The following is a 27,834-nucleotide window of genomic DNA, read 5'->3' on the forward strand; positions in this document are numbered from 1 at the left end:
AGGGAATGAACACAGACGGGTACAAACCGCTGTTGTACATCACACCAGCTCCTGTCATGGTAGGCACTGACAAAACGCAGGTCAATACACCAGGCTAGAGCCCGTAATGCTGGAAGCTGGCATGTGAAGCAGAATCCCACTGGGGGAACTTGAAAAGTTCAACTTACTGTAATAGTGCACAACGATGCTGAAGCTTAAGTGCAGCTCCAAAGTGCAGACCATAGAATCATAGAATTTACAGTGCAGAAGGAGGCCATTCGGCCTATCGAGTCTGCACCGGTTCTCGGAAAGAGCACCCTATCCCCATAACCCAGTAACCCCACCCAACCCTAAGGGCAATTTATCATGGCCAATCCACCTAACCTGCACATCTTTGGACTGTGGGAGGAAACCGGAGCACCCAGAGGAAACCCACGCACACACGGGGAGAACGTGCAGACTCCGGACAGACAGTGACCCAAGCCAGGAATCGAACCTGGGACCCTGGAGCTGTGAAGTAATTGTGCTAACCATTGTGCTACCGAGTTGCCCCACGTCAATCACCTCCATACACTGAGCAGATCCAACCCTTGTACTCAGTGTTCGACTGCAGAGTTGGCCAATTTAGTCATTTCAAGTCAGTGTTGCCAACTAACTTATTGCTACAATTGCAATGTCATAAGCTAGAGGTAGATGGGAAATGCCATTAATTCAAAACAAGCCCAGACCTGTGACGGCCGTCAACCTTTGGAAAAATGGGTGTGTGTCTCCAGTACCTAACCACAAGTCCATTCCTTGTCTTTCTCACACTCTGTGCATGTGTGAAGACCCTCAATTGAGTGACTCCCTCAAAGGCCACTCTCAGAATGCTGCAACCCACTGCATATGCTGTGGATCTGCCCCCATGCAGCCTCACTAACCTGGGCCCCAAGCTGAGCAGAGGCCATCCAACGGGGCAAATGCTATTGAACCAGTAGCCCTGTTTAAATCAGATTCTTTCACTCTCTGTGATGGCCTCCCGATAGTATTCCGTTGCTGGACAGAGAGAACAGCACTCGATTGCAGCTTTCTCAGCACCCCCACAGTCAGGCTGTGAACAGAACCGGGGGCGGGGGTGCGGCTGAAGATGATGGGGAAAGGCATCAGGTGCCACCTGAACCATGTCATCAGTGTTTGGGGTAGAGTCTGTGGTAAACACCACTGGTCACACACTGTGTGTATTACGGTACTGCCACTGTACTACAGTTAACACAGTAAATCCCAGCCTGCTGGCTCCTCCCAGCAGGCGGAGTATAAAAGTGTGTGCTCTCCTGCGCTGCTTCCATTCTAGTTCCAGCTGCAGGAGGCTCAACATCTAGTGCAATAAAGCCTCAATAGTTTCACCATTTTCGTCTCGTGGTCATTGATGGTGCATCAATTTATTGCACTAGAATTTTAGAGATGAATGTCTTAATCAAGCCTGATCGCCTGGAGCTGAACCCTCACGCAGCCGACGCCACAGCCACCTTGGAGCACTGGCTAGCCTGCTTTGAAGGATATCTCGGAGCATCCATAGAAGCCCTCTCAGACCCGCAGAAGCTCCAGATCCTCTACTCACGGGCGAGCCCACAGGTTTTCCCCCTCATTCGGGACTCGCCCACCAACACGGAAGCGATGGCGCTACTAAAAGGACAGTGCATCAGGACTGTGAATCAAGTGTTTGCCAGGTGCCTCCTGGCCACGAGACGGCAACTCCCGGGGGAGTCTCAGGACGATTTCCTGCGTGCTCTGCGGATACTTGGTAGGAACTGTAATTGTTAGGCAGTGTCAGCAGTCCAACACACAGAACTGCTGACCAGAGACAGGGCTGGTTTAGCACAAGGCTAAATCGCTGGCTTTTAAAGCAGACCAAGGCAGGCCAGCAGCACGGTTCAATTCCCGTACCAGCCTCCCCGAACAGGCGCCGGAATGTGGCGACTAGGGGCTTTTCACAGTAACTTCATTGAAGCCTACTTGTGACAATAAGCGATTTTCATTTTCTATGTCTAATTACGTTCGCCAGCGGTTATTGGAAGGGGGTACGCTAACCCTTACAGAGACTGTGCAGCTTGCTAACTCCCTAGAAGTGGCCTCCCGCAATCTGGAGTCCTACACCTCTGGCCGCGCGGCACCCTCGTGGGCATCGTGGGCCCCACCATCTTCCGTCCCGGGTACACCACAAGCCTGCGCCGCGTGGCAGCCAGCCAACTCCGGAGGGTCCAAATGCTATTTTTGTGGCCAAAGCAAGCATCCCAGGCAGCGCTGCCCAGCGCGGAGCGCGACCTGCAATGGGTGTGGCAAGAAGGGCCACTTTGTCTCCGTTTGCCAGGCCCAATCGGTCGCTGCCGTTTCCAGGCCCAACATCGTTACACACCCCCCCCCCCCGGTGCGATCCAGGGGCACCGCCATCTTCGCCGCCATGTGCGGCTCGTGGGCGCCGCCATCTTGAACCGCGCCTCCGGACCCCTGCTTGCCTGGCCGTTCGCGGGCCGCCGATACCGCCGCCACCGCTGATCAGCCCGGGGCCTCCCAGCATCTTCCGCAGCTCGCCTCCATCCCCCTGGATCAGTCTCGGCCCCGCAACCTCGCGACTGCTACGACGACTGTAAGGATCAACGGGCATGAGACGACCTGCCTCTTTGACTCCGTGAGCACAGAGAGTTTCATCCACCCAGCTACGGTAAGGCGCTGCTCCCTCCCGGTCCTCCCCGTCACCCAGAAAATCTCACTGGCCTCCGGATCCCATTCCGTACAAATCCAGGGTGCTGCGTCGCGACCCTCTCCGTACAGGGTGTAGAGTTCAGCAACTTCCGGCTCTACGTCCTCCCCCATCTCTGCGATGCACTGTTACTAGGTCTCGATTTTCAGTGCCACCTCCAAAGCCTTACTCTGAAATTCGGCGGACCCCTGCACCCCCCCCCCCCCCATACAGTCTGTGGCCTCACGACCCTTAAGGTCGATCCACCCTCATTTTGCGCAAACCTCACCCCGGACTGTAAGCCCGTCTCCACGAGGAGCAGACGGTACAGTGCACAGGACATGTCCTTTATCAGGTCGGAGGTCCAACGGCTTCTGCGGGAGGGGGTCATTGAGGCCAGTAACAGCCCCTGGAGAGCTCAAGTGGTGGTAGTTAAGACTGTGGAGAAACACCAGATAGTCATCGACTACAGTCAGACCATCAACCGGTACACGCAGCTCGATGCGTACCCCCTCCCACACATATCTGACATGGTCAATCAGATTGCGCAGTATCGAGTCTTCTCCACAGTTGACTTGAAGTCCGCCTACCACCAGCTCCCCATCCGCCCGGAGGACCGCCAATACACTGCATTCGAAGCAGATGGCCGCCTCTATCACTTCTTTAGAGTTCCCTTCGGGGTCACCAATGGGGTCTCGGTCTTCCAGCGAGTGATGGGCCGAATGGTTGACCAATACGGGCTACGGGCCACGTTCCAGTACCTAGATAATGTCACCATCTGCGGCTACGACCAGCAAGACCACGACGCGAATCTCCAGAAGTTCCTCCATACCGCCAAACTCCTTAACCTCACCTACAATAAGGAGAAATGCGTTTTCCGCACCACCCGCTTAGCCATTCTTGCTACGTTGTGGAACATGGACTTCTAGGGCCCAACCCCGATCGCATGCGCCCCCTCCTGGAACTCCCCCCCCCCCCCCCCCCCACTGCCCCAAGGCCCTGAAACGATGCCTGGGGTTCTTCTCCTACTACGCCCAGTGGGTCCCTGATTATGCGGACGAGGTCCGCCCACTCATCAAGTCCACAGTTTTTCTCCTGACGGCTGAGGCCCACCGGGCCTTCAACCACATCAAGATGGACATCGCCAAAGCCACGATGCACGCGGTCAATGAGACCCCCTTCCCTTTCAGATGGAGAGCAATGAATCGGACGTGGCTCTGGCCACCACCCTCAACCAGGCAGGCAGACCCGTGGCTTTCTTTTCCGTACCCTTCATGTCTCCGAAATTCGGCACTCCTCTGTCGAGAAGATACTGAGGGATAGGATCTATTCCCATTTGGAAGAAAATGGGCTTATCAATGATAGGCAACATGGTTTTGTGCAGGGAAGGTCATGTCTTACCAACTTAATAGAACTCTTTGAGGAAGTGACAAAGTTGATTGATGAAGGAAGGGCTGTAGATGTCATATACATGGACTTCAGTAAGGCATTTGATAAGGTTCCCCATGGTAGGCTGATGGAGAAAGTGAAGTCTTATGGGGTCCAGGGTGTACTAGCTAGATGGATAAAGAACTGGCTGGGCAACAGGAGACAGAAAGTAGTAGTGGAAGGGGGTTTCTCAAAATGGAGAACTGTGACCAGTGGTGTTCCATAGTGATCCGTGCTCGGACCACTGTTGTTTGTGATATACATAAATGATCTGGACGAAGGTATAGGTGGTCTGATTAGCAAGTTTGCAGATGATACTAAGATTGGTGGAGTAGCAGATAGTGAAGGGGACTGTCAAAGAATCAAAGAATACAGCATAATATCGATAGATTGGAGAGTTGGGCGGAGAAATGGCAGATGGAGTTCAATCCGGGCAAATGTGAGGTGATGCATTTTGGAAGATCCAATTCAAGAGCAAACTATACGGTAAATGAAAAAGCCCTAGGGAAAATTGATGTACAGAGAGACCTGGGTGTTCAGGTCCATTGTACCCTGAAGGTGGTTGCGCAGGTCGATAGAGTGGTCAAGAAGGCTTACGGCATGCTTTCCTTCATCGGAAGGGGTATTGAGTACAAGAGTTGGCAGGTCATGTTACAGTTGTATAAGACTTTGGTTAGGCCACATTTGGAATACTGCGTACACCTCTGGTCGCCACATTACCAAAACGATGTGGATGCTTTGGGGAAGGTGCAGAGGAGGTTCACCAGGATGTTGCCTGATATGGAGGGTGCTAGCTTTGAAGAGAGGTTGAGTAGATTAGGATTATTTTCATTAGAAAGACGGAGGTTGAGGGGGGGACCTCATTGAGGTCTACAAAATCCATGAGAGGTATAGACAGGGTGGATAGCAAGGAGCTTTTTCCCAGAGTGGGGGACTCAATTACTAGGGGTCACGAGTTCAAGGTGAGAGGGGAAAAGTTTAAGGGAGATATGCGTGGAAAGTTCTTTACGCAGAGGGTGGTGGATGCCTGGAACGCATTGCCAGCGGAGGTGGTAGAGGCGGGCACGATAGCGTCATTTAAGATGTATCTAGACAGATACATGAATGGGCGGGGAACAGAGGGATACAGATCCTTAGAAAATAGGCAACAGTTTTAGATAGAGGATCTGGATCGGCGCAGGCTTGGAAGGGAGGGCTTGTTCCTGTGCTGTCATTTTTCTTTGTTCTTTCTTCTTTGAAAAGGAGGCTCAAGCCATTGTGGAAGCTGTGCGACATTGGCGGCATTACCTGGCCGGCAGGAGATTCACTATCCTCACTGACCAACGTTCGGTTGCCTTCATGTTCAGCAATACACAGCAGGGCAAGATCAAGAACGACAAGATCTTGAGGTGGAGGATCGAGCTCTCCACCTATAACTACGAGATCTTGTATCGCCCGGGGAAGCACAATGAGCCCCCAGATGCCCTATCCCGTGATACATGTGCCAGCGCACAGGTAGACCGACTCCGGGCCCTCCACAATGACCTCTGCCACCTGGGGGTCACCCGGTTCTTCCATTTTATCAAGGCCCGCAACCTGCCCTACTCCATCGAGGCGGTCAGGACAGTGACCAGGGACTGCAAGTCTGCGCCGAGTGCAAGCCGCACTTCTATCGGCCAGACAGAGCGCATCTGGTGAAGGCCTCCCGCCACTTTGAGCGCCTCAGCATGGACTTCAAAGGGCCCCTCCCCTCCACTGACCGCAACGTGTACTTCCTCAATGTAATTGATGAGTACTCCCGGTTCCCTTTCATCATCCCATGCCCCGACATGACGTCTGCCATGGTCATCAAGGCCCTGCACAGCATCTTCACCTTGTTCGGTTTCCCCACCTACATCCATAGCGATCAGGGCTCCTCGTTCATGAGTGATGAGCTGCGTCAGTTCCTGCTCAGCAAGGGCATCGCCTCGAGCAGGACGACCAGCTACAACCCCCGGGAAACGGGCAGGTGGAGAGGGAGAACGCGTCGGTCTGGAAGGCCGTCCTGCTGGCCCTTCGGTTTAGGAATCTCCCGGTCCCCCGCTGGCAGGAGGTCCTCCCCGACGCCCTTCACTCCATCCGGTCACTCCTGTGCACTGCTACCAATGAGACCCCTCACGAACGTGTGTTTGCCTTCCCTAGAACGTTCACCTCCGGGGTCTCGCTCCCAACCTGGCTGACAGTTCCTGGGCCTGTCCTGATCCGGAAGCATGCGAGGAGTCATAAATCGGATCCCCTTGTCGAACAATTCCTCCTCCTCCAAGCGAACCCACAGTACGCCTACGTGGCACACCCCAACGGGCGACAGGACAGTCTCCCTCTGGGACCTGGCACCAGCTGGGTCCCCACACACAACCACCACCACCCCCGACCTGGTACCGTCCGCTCCTCCTCTGGTTGCCACCCCCGCCCCTGCGCTGTTCACCCTCCCACCACCGACCCTCACCGCAACCCCCACCCCAGTAGCATCCGTCCCCTCACCGGATCCACTACTGGGTGAAGGAGAGGACAACACGCTCCCGGAGTCGCAGGTACCCACATCGGCGCCCACACCACCACCAGGACTGAGGCGATCGTGGTGCCCGACAGCCCCCGTCACAGCACCCGACAGACTCAATCTGTAACGTTGTTTTTCACCCCAGCTGGACTTTTTTTGAAACAGGGGGTGAATGTGGTAAACACCACTGGTCACACACTACGTGTATTACGGTACTGCCACTGTACTACAGTTAACACAGTAAATCCCAGCCTGCTGGCTCCTCCCAGCAGGCGGAGTATAAAAGTGTGTGCTCTCCTGAGCTGCTCCCATTCTGGTTCCAGCTGCAGGAGGCACAACATCTTGTGCAATAAAGCCTCGATTGTTTCACCATTCTCATCTCGTGGTAACTGACGGTACATCAGAGGCCCAGATTCCACTGTTGTGTGTGTGCAAGAAACGTTCCCTGATTTCCCTCTTAAGATTTTCTCCCTTCTGGATTCTCTCGCCAGAGGAAGTAGCTTCTCTCAATCAGACTTTGAAGACTTCCTGCGGCTAAACAAGCATGAGGCAGACACGAGGCATGTCTGATTTCCTGCAGCTCATTGTTCCTAGAACAGGTCACGAGCCTGAAGCAAGAGGCTTATACCTTGAGGGGCACCACTCTGCATCAGGCATAGAGATTGGAAATCTCTCCTGCTCTGACTGCCTGTCTTAGGCTGATTGGAAGGAGTTACCAGGCTGAGCATCAACCTGTCTGACCACATTATGAACCACATTCCATGGCCATCAGGTCCTCGAGTGGGACTCAAACCTGGAACTTCTAGCCCAGAGGCAGGAACACTACCCACTGCACCACAAGGACTTGCCTCTCTCTCTCTCTCTACCCACCCTTTATCTCTTTAATTGCCTTAAACACCCCTCGACCTTCTGTACATAAAGGACGACAAGTTCAGCCTATGCAACCTGTCGTCATGATTAAACCTTTGAAATCTCAGTAGCAATAACAAAATGCTGCTCCAGAAAGTCCTAAATTTAATCTTGTAACTGGATTTGGAGAAAATTGATGAGAATCCAAATGATTTAAAATTTAAATTCAAAGCAGTGAGCTTGTCGGACAGACACAACAGGTCCATCTGCAAATGGGTCCTACTTCAAAACAACCCTCGCCACCCGAAAACAATAACCGTTCAGAATCTGACAGGGAGTGTAAAACCACTCTTTAAATTAGATGGCAGTGGCTTTCTCTAAACTCCCATCTCACTAAATCATGTAGATCCTCTAACTCATTGAAATTCATCGGTGTGTAAAATGCTGGGAAATCTCATCAGGGTTGACAATATCTATGGAGAGAGAAACAGAGTTAATGTTTCGAGTCCGTATGACTCTCCTTCAGAACTCGAAACGTTAACTCTGTCTCTCTCTCCACAGAGGCTGTCAGACCTGATGAGATTTCCCAGCATTCTCAGTTTTTGTCTTAGATTCCAGCATCCGCAGTATTTAGCTTTTATTTTCTCTGAAGTAGACTATTGGTGTTAGGAGTGCTGTGTGTTATTCTATAATCCTACAGACCAATCAAAAAACTCACAAGCGCAGGAGATGAATAGGGGCAGGCTGGGCCTCCAGCTTACATCAACCCATTAATGTGCCTGTTCAAACTAAACTGCCCCCACCTTGGAACCCTCATCCCACCCCCTCCTCCTCCACACCCCATCTCCTCCACACCCCCTCCTCCTGCACACCCCATCTCCTCCACACCCCATCTCCTCCACACACCCTCCTCCTCCACACCTCATCTCCTCCTGCACACCCCATCTCCTCCACACCCCATCTCCTCCGCACACCCCCTCCTCCTGCACACCCCATCTCCTCCACACACCCTCCTCCTGCACACCCCATCTCCTCCACACACCCTCCTCCTGCACACCCCATCTCCTCCACACACACCCTCCTCCTGCACACCCCCTCCTCCTGCACACCCCCTCCTCCCGCACACCCCATCTCCTCCTGCACACCCCATCTCCTCCTGCACACCCCATCTCCTCCTGCACACCACCCCCTCCTCCTGCACACCCCTCTCCTCCTGCACACCCCATCTCCTCCGCACACCCCCTCCTCCTGCACACCCCATCTCCTGCACACCCCATCTCCTCCTGCACACCCCATCTCCTCCACACACCCTCCTCCTGCACACCCAATCTCCTCCACACACCCCCTCCTCCTGCACACCCCATCTCCTCCTGCACACCCCATCTCCTCCACACACACCCTCCTCCTGCACACCCCATCTCCTCCCTCCGCACACCCCCTCCTCCTGCACACACCCCCTCCTCCTGCACACCCCATCTCCTCCTGCACACCCCATCTCCTCCACACCCCATCTCCTCCTGAACACCCCATCTCCTCCTGCACACCCCATCTCCTCCTGCACACCCCCTCCTCCTGCACACCCCATCTCCTCCACACCCCCTCCTCCTCCACACCCCATCTCCTCCACACCCCATCTCCTCCGCACACCCCCTCCTCCTGCACACCCCTTCTCCTCCACACCCCATCTCCTCTGCACACCCCCTCCTCCTGCACACCCCATCTCCTCCACACACCCTCCTCCTGCACACACCATCTCCTCCACACCCCCCTCCTCCTGCACACCCCATCTCCTCCACACCCCCCTGCCCCCCCACCCCACTGCACACCCCATCTCCTCCGCACACCCCTTCCTCCTGCACCCCCATCTCCTCCGCACACCCCTGCACACCCCATCTCCTCCGCACACCCCATTTCCTCCACACCCCATCTCCTCCGCACCCCCCCTCCTCCTCCATCCCCCATCTCCTCCGCACACCCCCTCCTCCTCCACACCCCCCCTCCTCCTGCACACCCCATCTCCTCCGCACACCCCCTCTTCCTGCACACCCCTTCTCCTCCACACCCCATCTCCTCCGCACACCCCCTCCTCCTGCACACCCCATCTCCTCCACACACCCTCCTCCTGCACACACCATCTCCTCCACACCCCCCTCCTCCTGCACACCCCATCTTCTCCACACCCCCCTGCCCCCCCACCCCACTGCACACCCCATCTCCTCCGCACACCCCTGCACACCCCATCTCCTCCGCACACCCCATTTCCTCCACACCCCATCTCCTCCGCACCCCCCACTCCTCCTCCACCTCCCATCTCCTCCACACCTGATCTCCTCCACACACCCTCCTCCTGCACACCCCATCTCCTCCACACACCCCATCTCCTCCACACCCCATCTCCTCCGCACACCCCCTCCTCCTGCACACCCCATCTCCTCCACACCGCATCTCCTCCTGCACACCCCATCTCCTCCACACCCCATCTCCTCCGCACACCCCCTCCTCCTGCACACCCCATCTCCTCCACACCCCATCTCCTCCGCACACCCCCTCCTCCTGCACACCCCATCTCCTCCACACACCCCTCCTCCTGCACACCCCAACTCCTCCACACCCCCCTGCCCCCCCACCCCACTGCACACCCCATCTCCTCCGCATTCCCCTCCTCCTGCACCCCCATCTCCTCCGCACACCCCTGCACACCCCATCTCCTCCACACACCCCATTTCCTCCACACCCCATCTCCTCCGCACCCCCCTCCTCCTCCACACCTCATCTCCTCCGCACACCCCCTCCTCCTGCACACCCCATCTCCTCCGCACACCCTCTCCTCCTCCACACCCCATCTCCTCCACACCCCATCTCCTCCACACACCCTCCTCCTGCACACACCATCTCCTCCACACACCCCCCCTCCTCCTGCACACCCCATCTCCTCCACACCCCCTCCTCCTCCACACCCCATCTCCTCCTGCACACCCCATCTCCTCCTGCACACACCATCTCCTCCACACCCTCCCTCCTCCTGCACACCCCATCTCCTCCACACCCCCTCCTCCTCCACACCCCATCTCCTCCTGCACACCCCATCTCCTCCTGCACACCCCATCTCCTCCACACCCCATCTCCTCCGCACACCCCCTCCTCCTGCACACCCCATCTCCTCCACACCCCATCTCCTCCGCACACCCCCTCCTCCTGCACACCCCATCTCCTCCACACCCCATCTCCTCCGCACACCCCCTCCTCCTGCACACCCCATCTCCTCCACACACCCCTCCTCCTGCACACCCCAACTCCTCCACACCCCCCTGCCCCCCACCCCACTGCACACCCCATCTCCTCCGCACTCCCCCTCCTCCTCCACACCCCATCTCCTCCGCACACCCCCTCCTCCTCCACACCCCATCTCCTCCGCACACCCCCTCCTCCTGCACACCCCATCTCCTCCTCCACAACTCCCTGCACCCCCATCTCCTCCACACCCCCCTGCCCCCCCACCCCACTGCACCCCCATCTGCTCCACACCCCTGCCCCCCCACCCCCTTGCACCCCATCTCATCCATACCCCCCTACACACCCATCTCTCCTTGCACCCTCCACCCCCTCTTACATACCCACCCCTCTACATCCCCACCCCCTGCCTCCCCAACCCCCTGCAACCCCACCCCCTGTACCCCCAACCCCCTGCAATCGCACCTCCCTGCCCCCCAACCCCCTGCACCCCCACCCCCTGTACCACCCAAAAACCGCCCCCCCTGCCCCCCCATTCCCCTGCACCCCATCCCCCACAACCCCCCTGCAACCCCACCTCCTGTACTCCCCCAACGCCCTGCAACCGCACCCCCCTGGCCCCCCATCCCCTCTGCACCCCCACCCCCTGCCCTGCTACACCCCCATCCCCCTGCAACCCATCCCCCACCCCCCTGCACTCCAACTCCCCCTGCAACCCCACCCCCTGTACCCCCAACCCCCTGCAACCACACCCCTCTGCCCCCACCCCCCTGCACCCCATCCCCCACCCCCCTGCACTCCCACCCCCCTGCAACCCCACCCCCTGTACCCCCAACCCCCTGCACCCCAACCCCCTGCACACCCAGCCCCTGCCACCCCATCCCCCTGCACCCCCAGCCCCTGCCACCCCATCCCCCTGCCACCCCATCCCCCTGCAACCCCATCCCTCCACTCCCTCTGCACCCCCACCCCCTGCAACACCCCTGTAGCCCCACCCCCTGCAACCCCATCCCCCCACCCTCCCTGCACTGCCACCCTCCCTGCAACCACCCCCCCTGCACCCCCACACCCCTGCACCTCCATCGCCCCCTGTACCCCCACCCCCCACACCCCCTGTACCCCCACCACCCTGCACCCCCGTGTACCCCCACCCCCCGTGTACCCCCACCCCCACGCAACTCCATCGCCCCCCTGTACCCCCACCCCTCCGCACACCCATGTCCCTGTACCCCCACCCCCCATCTCCCCTGTAACAATTGAATTCTTTCCCCCAGAACTTTTCACGGTGGTAGTTGAAGGTGTAGATGCCGTTTCCATTGGAACAGAGTAGACCTGGGGTGGATTCTCCAGGAATGGGGCTATGTCCCTACGCCGGGACGGGAGACTCGCTGGAGCGGTGCCGGTCCCCATTTCCAGGTTGACGACTATTCTCCGTCCCCGCATCAAACGTGATTCCGGCACGGAGGCTGGGAGAATCCAGGCCCAGGTGTGTGACTGAGCTCTCAGCTGGGTCTGATATCAATACTTATTGTGACCAGTTCAACCTGCCGCCTGCTCGATACCTAAGACAGGGAGAGACACAGTCTACACAGATATACAGACAGAGCTCACAGAGATCGATACACAATCTACACAGATATACAGACAGATCTCACAGAGATAGATACACAATCTACACAGATATACAGACAGAGCTCACAGAGATCGATACACAATCTACACAGATATACAGACAGAGCTCACAGAGATAGATACACAATCTACACAGATATACAGACAGAGCTCACAGAGATAGTTACACAATCCACACAGGTATACAGACAGAGCTCACAGAGATAGATACACAATCCACACAGATATACAGACAGAGCTCACAGTGATCGATACACAATCCACACAGATATACAGTCAGAGCTCAGAGAGATAGATACACAATCTACACAGATATACAGACAGAGCTCACAGTGTTCGATACACAATCCACACAGATATACAGAGAGAGCTCACAGAGATAGATACACAATCCACATAGGTTTACAGACAGAGCTCACAGAGATAGATACACAATCCACACAGATATACAGACAGAGCTCACAGAGATAGATACACAATCCACACAGATATACAGAGAGAGCTCACAGAGATAGATACACAATCCACACAGATATACAGACAGCGCTCACAGAGATAGATACACAATCCACACAGATATACAGACAGAGCTCACAGAGATAGATACACAATCTACACAGATATACAGACAGAGCTCACAGAGATAGATACACAATCCACACAGGTATACAGACAGAGCTCACAGAGATAGATACACAATCCACACAGATATACAGACAGAGCTCACAGTGATCGATACACAATCCACACAGATATACAGTCAGAGCTCAGAGAGATAGATACACAATCTACACAGATATACAGACAGAGCTCACAGTGTTCGATACACAATCCACACAGATATACAGAGAGAGCTCACAGAGATAGATACACAATCCACATAGGTTTACAGACAGAGCTCACAGAGATAGATACACAATCCACACAGATATACAGACAGAGCTCACAGAGATAGATACACAATCCACACAGATATACAGACAGAGCTCACAGTGATAGCTACACAATCCACACAGATATACAGACAGCGCTCACAGAGATAGATACACAATCCACACAGATATAAAGACAGAGCTCACAGAGATAGATACACAATCCACACAGATATACAGACAGAGCTCACAGAGATCGATACACAATCCACACAGATATACAGACAGAGCTCACAGAGATAGATGCACAAACCATACAGATATACAGACAGAGCTCACAGAGATTGATACACAATCCACACAGATATACAGACAGAGCTCACAGAGATAGATACACAATCCACACAGATATACAGACAAAGAGCTCAGAGATAGATACACAATCCACACAGATATACAGACAGAGCTCACAGAGATAATACACAATCCACACAGAAATACAGAGAGAGCTCACAGATTTAGATACACAATCCACACAGATATACAGACAGAGTTCACAGAGATAGATACACAATCCACACAGATTTACAGACAGAGTTCACAGAGATAGATACACAATCCATACAGATATACAGACAGGGCTCACAGAGATAGATACACAATCCATACAGATATACAGACAGAGCTCACAGAGATAGATACACAATCCATACAGATATACAGACACAGCTCACAGAGATAGATACACAATCTATACAGATATACAGACAGAGCTCAGAGATAGATACACAATCCATACAGATATACAGACACAGCTCACAGAGATAGATACACAATCCACACAGATATACAGAGAGCTCACAGAGATAGATACACAATCCACACAGATATACAGACAGAGCTCACAGAGATAGATACACAATCCACACAGATATACAGACAGAGAACTCACAGAGATAGATAAACAATCCATACAGATATACAGACAGAGCTCACAGAGATAGATACACAATCCACACAGATATACAGACAGAGAACTCACAGAGATAGATACACAATCCACACAGATATACAGAGAGCTCACAGAGATCAAACACAATCCACACAGATATACAGACAGAGCTCACAGAGATAGATACACAATCCACACAGATATACAGAGAGCTCACAGAGATAGATACACAATCCATACAGATATACAGACATAGCTCACAGAGATAGATACACAATCCACACAGATATACAGACAAAGCTCACAGAGATAGATACACAATCCACACAGATATACAGACAGAGCTCACAGAGATAGATACACAATCCACACAGATATACAGACATAGCTCACAGAGATAGATACACAATCCACACAGATATACAGACAGAGCTGACAGAGATCGATACACAATCTACACAGATATACAGACAGAGCTCAGAGCTAGATATACAATCCATCCAGGTATACAGAGAGCTCACAGAGATAGATACACAATCCACACAGATATACAGACAGAGCTCACAGAGATAGATACACAATCCACACAGATATACAGACAGAGCTCACAGAGATAGATACACAATCCACACAGATATACAGACAGAGCTCAGAGCTAGATATACAATCCATCCAGGTATACAGAGAGCTCACAGAGATAGATACACAATCCACACAGATATACAGACAGAGCTCACAGATATATACACAATCCACACAGATATACAGAGAGCTCACAGAGATAGATACACAATCCACACAGATATACAGACAGAGCTCACAGTGATCGATACACAATCCACACAAATATACAGACAGAGCTCACAGAGATAGATACACAATCCACACAGGTATACAGACAGAGCTCACAGTGTTCGATACACAATCCACACAGATATACAGACAGAGCTCACAGAGATAGATACACAATCCACACAGGTATACAGACAGAGCTCACAGAGATAGATACACAATCCACACAGATATACAGACAGAGCTCACAGAGATAGATACACAATCCACACAGATATACAGACAGCGTTCACAGAGATAGATACACAATCCACACAGATATACAGACAGAGCTCACAGAGGTAGATACACAATCCACACAGATATACAGACAGAGCTCACAGAGATCGATACACAATCCATACAGATATACAGACAGAGCTCACAGAGATAGATGCACAAACCATACAGATATACAGACAGAGCTCACAGAGATTGATACACAATCCACACAGATATACAGACAGAGCTCACAGAGATAGATACACAATCCACACAGATATACAGACAAAGAGCTCAGAGATAGATACACAATCCACACAGATATACAGACAGAGAGCTCAGAGATAGATACACAATCCACACAGATATACAGACAGAGCTCACAGAGATAATACACAATCCACACAGAAATACAGAGAGAGCTCACAGATTTAGATACACAATCCACACAGATATACAGACAGAGTTCACAGAGATAGATACACAATCCACACAGATATACAGACAGAGAGCTCAGAGAGATAGATACACAATCCACACAGATACACAGACAGAGCTCACAGAGATAGATACACAATCCACTCAGATTTACAGACAGAGTTCACAGAGATAGATACACAATCCATACAGATATACAGACAGAGCCCACAGAGATAGATACACAATCCATACAGATATACAGACAGAGCTCACAGAGATAGATACACAATCCACACAGATATACAGAGAGCTCACAGAGATAGATACACAATCCACACAGATATACAGACAGAGCTCACAGAGATAGATACACAATCTATACAGATATACAGACAGAGCTCACAGAGATAGATACACAATCCATACAGATATACCGACAGAGCTCACAGAGATAGATACACAATCCACACAGATATACAGAGAGCTCACAGAGATAGATACACAATCCACACAGATATACAGACAGAGCTCACATAGATACACAATCCACACAGATATACAGAGAGCTCACAGAGATCGAACACAATCCACACAGATATACAGACAGAGCTCACAGAGATAGATACACAATCCACACAGATATACAGAGAGCTTATAGAGATAGATATACAATCCATACAGATATACAGACAGAGCCCACAGAGATAGATACACAATCCACACAGATATACAGACAGAGCTCACAGATAGATACACAATCCATACAGATGTACAGACAGAGCTCAGAGTTAGATATACAATCCATCCAGGTATACAGAGAGCTCACAGAGATAGATACACAATCCACACAGATATAAAGACAGAGCTCACAGATATATACACAATCCACACAGATATACAGAGAGCTCACAGAGATAGATACACAATCCACACAGATATACAGATAGCTCACAGAGATAGATACACAATCCATACAGAGATACAGACAGAGCTCACAGAGATGGATACACAATCCACACAGATATACAGAGAGCTCACAGAGATAGATACACAATCCACACAGATATACAGACAGAGTTCACAGAGATAGATACACAATCCTCACAGATATACAGACAGAGTTCACAGAGATAGATACACAATCCACACAGATATACAGACAGAGCTCACAGAGATAGATGCACAATCCATACAGATATACAGACAGAGCTCACAGAGATAGATACACAATCCACACAGGTATACAGACACAGCTCACAGAGATAGATACACAATCCATACAGATATACAGACAGAGCTCACAGAGATAGATACACAATCCATCCAGGTATACAGACAGAGAACTCAGAGATAGATACACAATCCATATAGATATACAGACAGACAGCTCACAGAGATAGATACACAATCCACACAGATATACAGAGAGCTCACAGAGATAGATACACAATCCATACAGATATACAGAGAGCTCACAGAGATAGATACACAATCCACACAGATATACAGACAGAGCTCACGGAGATAGATACACAATCCATACAGATATACAGACAGAGCTCACATAGATACACAATCCATACAGATATACAGACAGAGCTCACAGAGATAGATACACAATCCATACAGATATACAGACAGAGCTCACAGAGATAGATACTCAATCCATACAGATATTCAGACAGAGAACTCACAGAGATAGATACACAATCCACACAGGTATACAGAGAGCTGACAGAGATAGATACACAATCCACACAGATATACAGACAGAGGTCACAGAGATAGATACACAATCCACACAGATATACAGACAGAGCTCACAGAGATAGATACACAATCCACACAGATATACAGACAGAGCTCACAGAGATAGATACACAATCCACACAGATATACAGACAGAGCTCACAGAGATAGATACACAATCCACACAGATATACACAGGGGCAGCACGGTAACATTGTGGAGAGCACAATTGCTTCACAGCTCCAGGGTCCCAGGTTCGATTCCGGCTTGGGTCACTGTCCGTGCGGAGTCTGCACATCCTCCTTGTGTGTGCGTGGGTTTCCTCCGGGTGCTCCGGTTTCCTCCCACAGTCCAAAGATGTGCAAGTTAGGTGGATTGGCCATGATAAATTGCCCTTAGTGTTCAAAATTGCCCTTGGTGTTGGGTGGGGTTACTCGGTTATGGGGATAGGGTGGAAGTGTGGGCTTGGGTAGGGTGCTCTTTCCAAGAGCTGGCGTAGACTCGATGGGCCGAATGGCCTCCTTCTGCACTGTAAATTATATGATATACAGACAGAGCTCACAGAGATAGATACACAATCCACACAGATATACAGTGAGCTCACAGAGATAGATACACAATCCATACAGATATACAGACAGAGCTCACAGAGATAGATACACAATCCACACAGATACACAGACAGAGAACTCACAGAGATAGATACACAATCCACACAGATATACAGAGAGCTCACAGAGATAGATACACAATCCACACAGATATACAGACAGAGAACTCACAGAGATAGATACACAATCCATACAGGTATACAGACAGAGCTCACAGAGATAGATACAGAATCCATACAGGTATACAGACAGAGCTCACAGAGATAGATACACAATCCACACAGATATACAGACAGAGCTCACAGAGATAGATACACAATCCACACAGATATACAGACAGAGAACTCACAGAGATAGATACACAATCCACACAGATATACAGACAGAGCTCACAGAGATAGATACACAATCCATACAGATATACAGACAGAGCTCACAGAGATAGATACAGAATCCACACAGATATACAGACAGAGCTCACAGAGATAGATACAGAATCCATACAGGTATACAGACAGAGCTCACAGAGATAGATACACAATCGACACAGATATACAGACAGAGCTCACAGAGATAGATACACAATCCACACTGATATACAGACAGAGCTCACAGAGATAGATACACAATCCATACAGATATACAGACAGAGCTTACAGAGATAGATACACAATCCACACAGATATACAGACAGAGCTCACAGAGATAGATACACAATCGACACAGATATACAGACAGAGCTCACAGAGATAGATACACAATCCACACAGATATACAGTGAGCTCACAGAGATAGATACACAATCCATACAGATATACAGACAGAGCTCACAGAGCTAGATATACAATCCACACAGATACACAGACAGAGAACTCACAGAGATAGATACACAATCCACACAGATATACAGAGAGCTCACAGAGATAGATACACAATCCACACAGATATACAGACAGAGCTCACAGAGATAGATACACAATCCATACAGATATACAGTGAGCTCACAGAGATAGATACACAATCCACACAGATATACAGACAGAGAACTCACAGAGATAGATACAGAATCCATACAGGTATACAGAGAGCTCACAGAGATAGATACACAATCCACACAGATATACAGACAGAGCTCACAGTGATCGATACACAATCCACACAGATATTCAGACAGAGAACTCACAGAGATAGATACACAATCCACACAGATATACAGAGAGCTCACAGAGATAGATACACAATCCACACAGATATACAGACAGAGAACTCACAGAGATAGATACAGAATCCATACAGGTATACAGAGAGCTCACAGAGATAGATACACAATCCACACAGATATACAGACAGAGCTCACAGTGATCGATACACAATCCACACAGATATTCAGACAGAGAACTCACAGAGATAGATACACAATCCACACAGATATACAGAGAGCTCACAGAGATAGATGCACAATCCATACAGATATACAGACAGAGCTCACAGAGATAGATACACAATCCACACAGATATACAGACATAGCTCACAGAGATAGATACACAATCCATACAGATATACAGACAGAGCTCACAGAGATAGATACACAATCCATCCAGGTATACAGACAGAGAACTCACAGAGATAGATACACAATCCATATAGATATACAGACAGACAGCTCACAGAGATAGATACACAATCCACACAGATATACAGAGAGCTCACAGAGATAGATACACAATCCATACAGATATACAGAGAGCTCACAGAGATAGATACACAATCCACACAGATATACAGACAGAGCTCACGGAGATAGATACACAATCCATACAGATATACAGACAGAGCTCACATAGATACACAATCCATACAGATATACAGACAGAGCTCACAGAGATGGATACACAATCCACACAGATATACAGAGATCACAGAGATAGAGACACAATCCACACAGATATACAGATAGCTCACAGAGATAGATACACAATCCATACAGAGATACAGACAGAGCTCACAGAGATGGATACACAATCCACACAGATATACAGAGAGCTCACAGAGATAGATACACAATCCACACAGATATACAGACAGAGTTCACAGAGATAGATACACAATCCTCACAGATATACAGACAGAGTTCACAGAGATAGATACACAACCCACACAGATATACAGACAGAGCTCACAGAGATAGATGCACAATCCATACAGATATACAGACAGAGCTCACAGAGATAGATACACAATCCACACAGATACACAGACACAGCTCACAGAGATAGATACACAATCCATACAGATATACAGACAGAGCTCACAGAGATAGATACACAATCCATCCAGGTATACAGACAGAGAACTCACAGAGATAGATACACAATCCATATAGATATACAGACAGACAGCTCACAGAGATAGATACACAATCCACACAGATATACAGAGAGCTCACAGAGATAGATACACAATCCATACAGATATACAGAGAGCTCACAGAGATAGATACACAATCCACACAGATATACAGACAGAGCTCACGGAGATAGATACACAATCCATACAGATATACAGACAGAGCTCACATAGATACACAATCCATACAGATATACAGACAGAGCTCACAGAGATAGATACACAATCCATACAGATATACAGACAGAGCTCACAGAGATAGATACACAATCCATACAGATATTCAGACAGAGAACTCACAGAGATAGATACACAATCCACACAGGTATACAGAGAGCTGACAGAGATAGATACACAATCCACACAGATATACAGACAGAGGTCACAGAGATAGATACACAATCCACACAGATATACAGACAGAGCTCACAGAGATAGATACACAATCCACACAGATATACAGACAGAGCTCACAGAGATAGATACACAATCCACACAGATATACAGACAGAGCTCACAGAGATAGATACACAATCCACACAGGTATACAGAGAGCTCACAGAGATAGATACACAATCCACACAGATATACACAGGGGCAGCACGGTAACATTGTGGAGAGCACAATTGCTTCACAGCTCCAGGGTCCCAGGTTCGATTCCGGCTTGGGTCACTGTCAGTGCGGAGTCTGCACATCCTCCCTGTGTGTGCGTGGGTTTCCTCCGGGTGCTCCGGTTTCCTCCCACAGTCCAAAGATGTGCAGGTTAGGTGGATTGGCCATGATAAATTGCCCTTAGTGTTCAAAATTGCCCTTGGTGTTGGGTGGGGTTACTCGGTTATGGGGATAGGGTGGAAGTGTGGGCTTGGGTAGGGTGCTCTTTCCAAGAGCTGGCGTAGACTCGATGGGCCGAATGGCCTCCTTCTGCACTGTAAATTATATGATATACAGACAGAGCTCACAGAGATAGATACACAATCCACACAGATATACAGACAGAGCACTCACAGAGATAGATACACAATCCATACAGATACACATACAGAGAACTCACAGAGATAGATACACAATCCACACAGATATACAGTGAGCTCACAGAGATAGATACACAATCCATACAGATATACAGACAGAGCTCACAGAGATAGATACACAATCCACACAGATACATAGAACATAGAACATAGAAAATACAGCACAGAACAGGCCCTTCGGCCCACGATGTTGTGCCGAACCTTTGTCCTAGATTAATCATAGATTATCATTGAATCTACAGTGCAGAAGGTGGCCATTCGGCCCCCTGAGTCTGCACCAGCTCTTGGAAAGAGCACCCTACCCAAACTCAACACCTCCACCCAACACCAAGGGCAATTTGGACATTAAGGGCAATTTATCATTGGCCAATTCACCTAACCCGCACATCTTTGGACTGTGGGAGGAAACCGGAGCACCCGGAGGAAACCCACGCAGACACGGGGAGGACGTGCAGACTCCGCACAGACAATGACCCAAGCCGGAATCGAACCTGGGACCATGGATCTGTGAAGCAATTGTGCTATCCACAATGCTACCGTGCTGCCCTTAAGAACAAATAAATCTACACTATATCATTTTCCCGTAATCCATGTACCTATCCAACAGCTGCTTGAAGGTCACTAATGTTTCCGACTCAACTACTTCCACAGGCAGTGCATTCCATGCCCCCACTACTCTCTGGGTAAAGAACCTACCTCTGATATCCCTCCTATATCTTCCACCTTTCACCTTAAATTTATGTCCCCTTGTAATGGTGTGTTCCACCTGGGGAAAAAGTCTCTGACTGTCTACTCTATCTATTCCCCTGATCATCTTATAAACCTCTATCAAGTCGCCCCTCATCCTTCTCCGCTCTAATGAGAAAAGGCCTAGCACCCTCAACCTTTCCTCGTAAGACCTACTCTCCATTCCAGGCAACATCCTGGTAAATCTTCTTTGCACCTTTTCCAGAGCTTCCACATCCTTCCTAAAATGAGGCGACCAGAACTGTACACAGTACTCCAAATGTGGCCTTACCAAAGTTTTGTACAGCTGCATCATCACCTCACGGCTCTTAAATTCAATCCCTCTGTTAATGAACGCGAGCACACCATAGGCCTTCTTCACAGCTCTATCCACTTGAGTGGCAACTTTCAAAGATGTATGAACATAGACCCCAAGGTCTCTCTGCTCCTCCACAATGCCAAGAACTCTACCGTTAACCCTGTATTCCGCATTCATATTTGTCCTTCCAAAATGGACAACCTCACACTTTTCAGGGTTAAACTCCATCTGCCACTTCTCAGCCCAGCTCTGCATCCTATCTATGTCTCTTTGCAGCCGACAACAGCCCTCCTTACTATCCACAACTCCACCAATCTTCGTATCGTCTGCAAATTTACTGACCCACCCTTCAACTCCCTCATCCAAGTCATTAATGAAAATCACAAACAGCAGAGGACCCAGAACTGATCCCTGCGGTACGCCACTGGTAACTGGGATCCAGGCTGAATATTTGCCATCCACCACCACTCTCTGACTTCTATCGGTTAGCCAGTTCGTTATCCAACTGGCCAAATTTCCCACTATCCCATGCCTCCTTACTTTGTGCAGAAGCCTACCATGGGGAACTTTATCAAATGCCTTACTAAAATCCATGTACACTACATCCACTGCTTTACCTTCATCCACATGCTTGGTCACCTCCTCAAAGAATTCAATAAGATTTGTAAGGCAAGACCTACCCCTCACAAATCCGTGCTGACTATCCCTAATCAAGCAGTGTCTTTCCAGATGCTCAGAAATCCTATCCTTCAGTACCCTTTCCATTACTTTGCCGACCACCGAAGTAAGACTAACTGGCCTGTAATTCCCAGGGTTATCCCTAGTTCCTTTTTTGAACAGGGATGCACAGACAGAGAACTCACAGAGATAGATACACAATCCACACAGATATACAGAGAGCTCACAGAGATAGATACACAATCCACACAGATATACAGACAGAGAACTCACAGAGATAGATACACAATCCACACAGATATACAGACAGAGCTCACAGAGATAGATACACAATCCATACAGATATACAGAGAGCTCACAGAGATAGATACACAATCCACACAGATACACAGACAGAGAACTCACAGAGATAGATACACAATCCATACAGATATACAGAGAGCTCACAGAGATAGATACACAATGCATACAGATATACAGAGAGCTCACAGAGATAGATACACAATCCACACAGATATACAGACAGAGCTCACAGAGATAGATACACAATCCACACAGATATACAGACAGAGCTCACAGAGATAGATTCACAATCCACACAGATATACAGACAGAGCTCACAGAGATAGATACACAATCCATACAGATATACAGAGAGCTCACAGAGATAGATACACAATCCACACAGATACACAGACAGAGAACTCACAGAGATAGATACACAATCCACACAGATATACAGAGAGCTCACAGAGATAGATACACAATCCACACAGATATACAGACAGAGAACTCACAGAGATAGATACAGAATCCATACAGGTATACAGAGAGCTCACAGAGATAGATACGCAATCCACACAGATATACAGACAGAGCTCACAGTGATCGATACACAATCCACACAGATATTCAGACAGAGAACTCACAGAGATAGATACACAATCCACACAGATATACAGAGAGCTCACAGAGATAGATACACAATCCACACAGATATACAGACAGAGAACTCACAGAGATAGATACAGAATCCATACAGGTATACAGAGAGCTTACAGAGATAGATACACAATCCACACAGATATACAGACAGAGCTCACAGAGATAGATACACAATCCACACAGATATACAGACAGAGCTCACAGAGATAGATACACAATCCACACAGATTTACAGACAGAGCTCACAGAGATAGATACACAATCCACACAGATACACGGACAGAGAACTCACAGAGATAGATACACAATCCATACAGATATACAGACAGAGCTCACAGAGATAGATACACAATCCACACAGATATACAGACAGAGCTCACAGAGATAGATACACAATCCACACAGATATACAGACAGAGCTCACAGAGATAGATACACAATCCACACAGATATACAGACAGAGCTCACAGAGATAGATACACAATCCACACAGATATACAGACAGAGCTCACAGAGATAGATACACAATCCACACAGATATACAGACAGAGCTCACAGAGATAGATACACAATCTACACAGATATACAGACAGCGAACTCAGAGATAGATACACAATCCATACAGATATACAGACAGAGAACTCAGAGATAGATACACAATCCATACAGATATACAGACAGAGCTCACAGAGATAGATACACAATCCACACAGATATACAGAGAGCTCACAGAGATAGATACACAATCCACACAGATATACAGACAGAGCTCACAGAGATAGATACACAATCCACACAGATATACAGAGTTCAGTCACACACACGCGTACCAGTATAACAGGGACAAGCCATCAAAGCGCTCCGCTTCCTCGGAGTGCGGTAAGAAGGACATGGTGAGCTGAGCGCTGACAGAGCTCCCGCGGGAATGGAGATGGTCTTGCTGGAAGTGGTTGTGTCAGAGCTCGGCTCCTGCCTGCCGCATGGCAGGGTTGTGGAGGAGGGGGATTACAGGGCAGGTGGACGCCAGGCTGTAGAGGGAGGGACTGGCTCCCTGACGACAGCCGCACAGTGAGCTGAGCAGCAAGGATCGAGCCCAGCCCCTGACCTTCCTCACTCTCCTCCAGCTGGCAGACGGGGCGCTGAGCTGCCCCTGGGCATGGTGCTGCCCTTGGGCGCTGAGCTGCCCCTGGGCATGGTGCTGCCCTTGGGCGCTGAGCTGCCCCTGGGCATGGTGCTGCCCTTGGGCGCTGAGCTGCCCCTGGGCATGGTGCTGCCCTGGGCATGGTGCTGCCCTTGGGCGCTGAGCTGCCCCTGGGCATGGTGCTGCCCCTGGGCATGGTGCTATCCCTGGGCGCTGTGCTTTCCCTGGGCATGGTGCTGTCCTGGACGCTGAGCTGCCCCTGTGAATGGTGCTGCCCTGGGCATGGTGCTGCCCCTGCGAATGGTGCTGCCCTGGGCATGGTGCTGCCCCTGCGAATGGTGCTGCCCTGGGCATGGTGCTGCCCCTGTGAATGGTGCTGCCCTGGGCATGGTGCTGCCCCTGGGCATGGTGCTGCCCCTGCGAATGGTGCTGCCCTGGGCATGGTGCTGCCCTGGGCATGGTGCTGCCCCTGGGCATGGTGCTGCCCCTGCGAATGGTGCTGCCCTGGGCATGGTGCTGCCCTGGGCATGGTGCTGCCCCTGGGCATGGTGCTGCCCCTGCGAATGGTGCTGCCCTGGGCATGGTGCTGTCCCTGGGCATGGTGCTGCCCCTGGGCATGGTGCTGTCCTTGGGCATGGTGCTGTCCCTGGGCATGGTGCTGCCCCTGGGCATGGTGCTGCCCCTGGGCATGGTGCTGCCCCTGGGCATGGTGCTGGCCCTGGGCACGGTGCTGCCCCTGGGCATGGTGCTGCCCCTGGGCATGGTGCTGCCCCTGGGCATGGTGCTGCCCCTGGGCATGGTGCTGTCCCTGGGCATGGTGCTGCCCCTGGGCATGGTGCTGCCCCTGGGCACTGAGCTGTCCCTGGGCATGGTGCTGCCCCTGGGCATGGTGCTATCCCTGGGCATGGTGCTGCCCCTGGGTGCTCTGCTGCCCCTGGGCATGGTGCTGCCCCTGGGCATGGTGCTGTCCCTGGGCATGGTGCTGCCCCTGGGCACTGAGCTGTCCCTGGGCATGGTGCTGCCCCTGGGCATGGTGCTGCCCCTGGGCATGGTGCTGCCCCTGGGCATGGTGCGGTCCCTGGGCATGGTGCTGCCCCTGGGCACTGAGCTGTCCCTGGGCATGGTGCTGCCCCTGGGCATGGTGCTATCCCTGGGCATGGTGCTGCCCTGGGCATGGTGCTGGCCCTGGGCACGGTGCTGCCCCTGGGCATGGTGCTGGCCCTGGGCATGGTGCTGCCCCTGGGTGCTCTGCTGCCCCTGGGCATGGTGCTGCCCTGGGCATGGTGCTGCCCCTGGGCATGGTGCTGTCCCTGGGCATGGTGCTGGCCCTGGGTGCTCTGCTGCCCCTGGGCATGGTGCTGCCCCTGGGCATGGTGCTGCCCCTGGGCATGGTGCTGCCTCTGGGCATGGTGCTGTCCCTGGGCATGGTGCTGCCCCTGGGCACGGTGCTGCCCCTGGGCATGGTGCTGTCCCTGGGCATGGTGCTGCCCCTGGGCACGGTGCTGCCCCTGGGCATAGTGCTGTCCCTGGGCATGGTGCTGCCCCTGGGCATGGTGCTGCCCCTGGGCATGGTGCTGGCCCTGGGTGCTCTGCTGCCCCTGGGCATGGTGCTGCCCCTGGGCATGGTGCTGTCCTGGACGCTGAGTTGCCCCTGGGCATGGTGCTGCCCTTGGGCATGGTGCTGCCCCTGGGCATGGTGCTGCCCCTGGGCATGGTGCTGCCCCTGGGCATGGTGCTGCCCCTGGGCATGGTGCTGGCCCTGGGTGCTCTGCTGCCCCTGGGCATGGTGCTGTCCTGGACGCTGAGTTGCCCCTGGGCATGGTGCTGCCCTTGGGCGCTGAGCTGCCCCTGGGCATGGTGCTGCCCCTGGGCGCTGTGCTGCCCCTGGGCATGGTGCTGCCCTGGGCGTGGTGGTGCCCTGGGCATGGTGCTGCCCCTGGGCATGGTGCTGTCCTGGGCATGGTGCTGTCCTGGGCATGGTGCTGTCCTGGGCATGGTGCTGTCCCTGGGTATGGTGCTGTCCTGGGCATGGTGCTGTCCTGGGCATGGTGCTGCCCCTGGGTGCTGAGCTGCCCCTGGGCATGGTGCTGCCCCTGGGCATGGTGCTGTCCCTGGGCATGGTGCTGCCCCTGGGCGCTGTGCTGCCCCTGGGCATGGTGCTGTCCCTGGGCATGGTGCTGTCCTGGGCATGGTGCTGTCCCTGGGCATGGTGCTGTCCTGGGCATGGTGCTGTCCCTGGGCATGGTGCTGTCCTGGGCATGGTGCTGTCCCTGGGCATGGTGCTGTCCCTGGACGCTGAGCTGCCCCTGGGCATGGTGCTGCCCTGGGCATGGTGCTGCCCCTGGGCATGGTGCTGCCCCTGGGCATGGTGCTGCCCCTGGGCATGGTGCTGCCCCTGGGCATGGTGCTGGCCTGGGCACTGAGCTGCCCCTGGGCATGGTGCTGCCCCTGGGCATGGTGCTGCCCCTGGGCATGGTGCTGCCCCTGGGCATGGTGCTGCCCCTGGGCATGGTGCTGGCCTGGGCACTGAGCTGCCCCTGCGAATGGTGCTGCCCTGGGCATGGTGCTGTCCTGGGCATG

General features: G+C 51.5%; 1 protein-coding gene across 3 annotated transcripts in view; it reads right to left on the reverse strand.

Moving 5' to 3' along the window:
* Nucleotides 1-27,834, reverse strand: part of stxbp4 (syntaxin binding protein 4) — a 346,204-nt gene that overhangs the window by 308,601 nt on the left and 9,769 nt on the right. Inside the window, exon 1 of one of the 3 annotated variants that reach the window (XM_072483829.1) lies at nt 24,944-25,087. The exons of 1 other annotated variant lie outside the window; for it this stretch is intronic. In XM_072483829.1, the coding sequence (XP_072339930.1) occupies nt 24,944-25,005 (62 nt within the window). In that variant the 5' untranslated portion in view covers nt 25,006-25,087. Of the gene's footprint in view, nt 1-24,943; nt 25,088-27,834 lie in introns of those variants that run through there. One more of the 3 variants, XM_072483830.1, reaches the window with a different exon arrangement.

Source organism: Scyliorhinus torazame, chromosome 18 (genome assembly GCF_047496885.1).
Source record: "Scyliorhinus torazame isolate Kashiwa2021f chromosome 18, sScyTor2.1, whole genome shotgun sequence".
Taxonomy (NCBI): domain Eukaryota; kingdom Metazoa; phylum Chordata; class Chondrichthyes; order Carcharhiniformes; family Scyliorhinidae; genus Scyliorhinus; species Scyliorhinus torazame.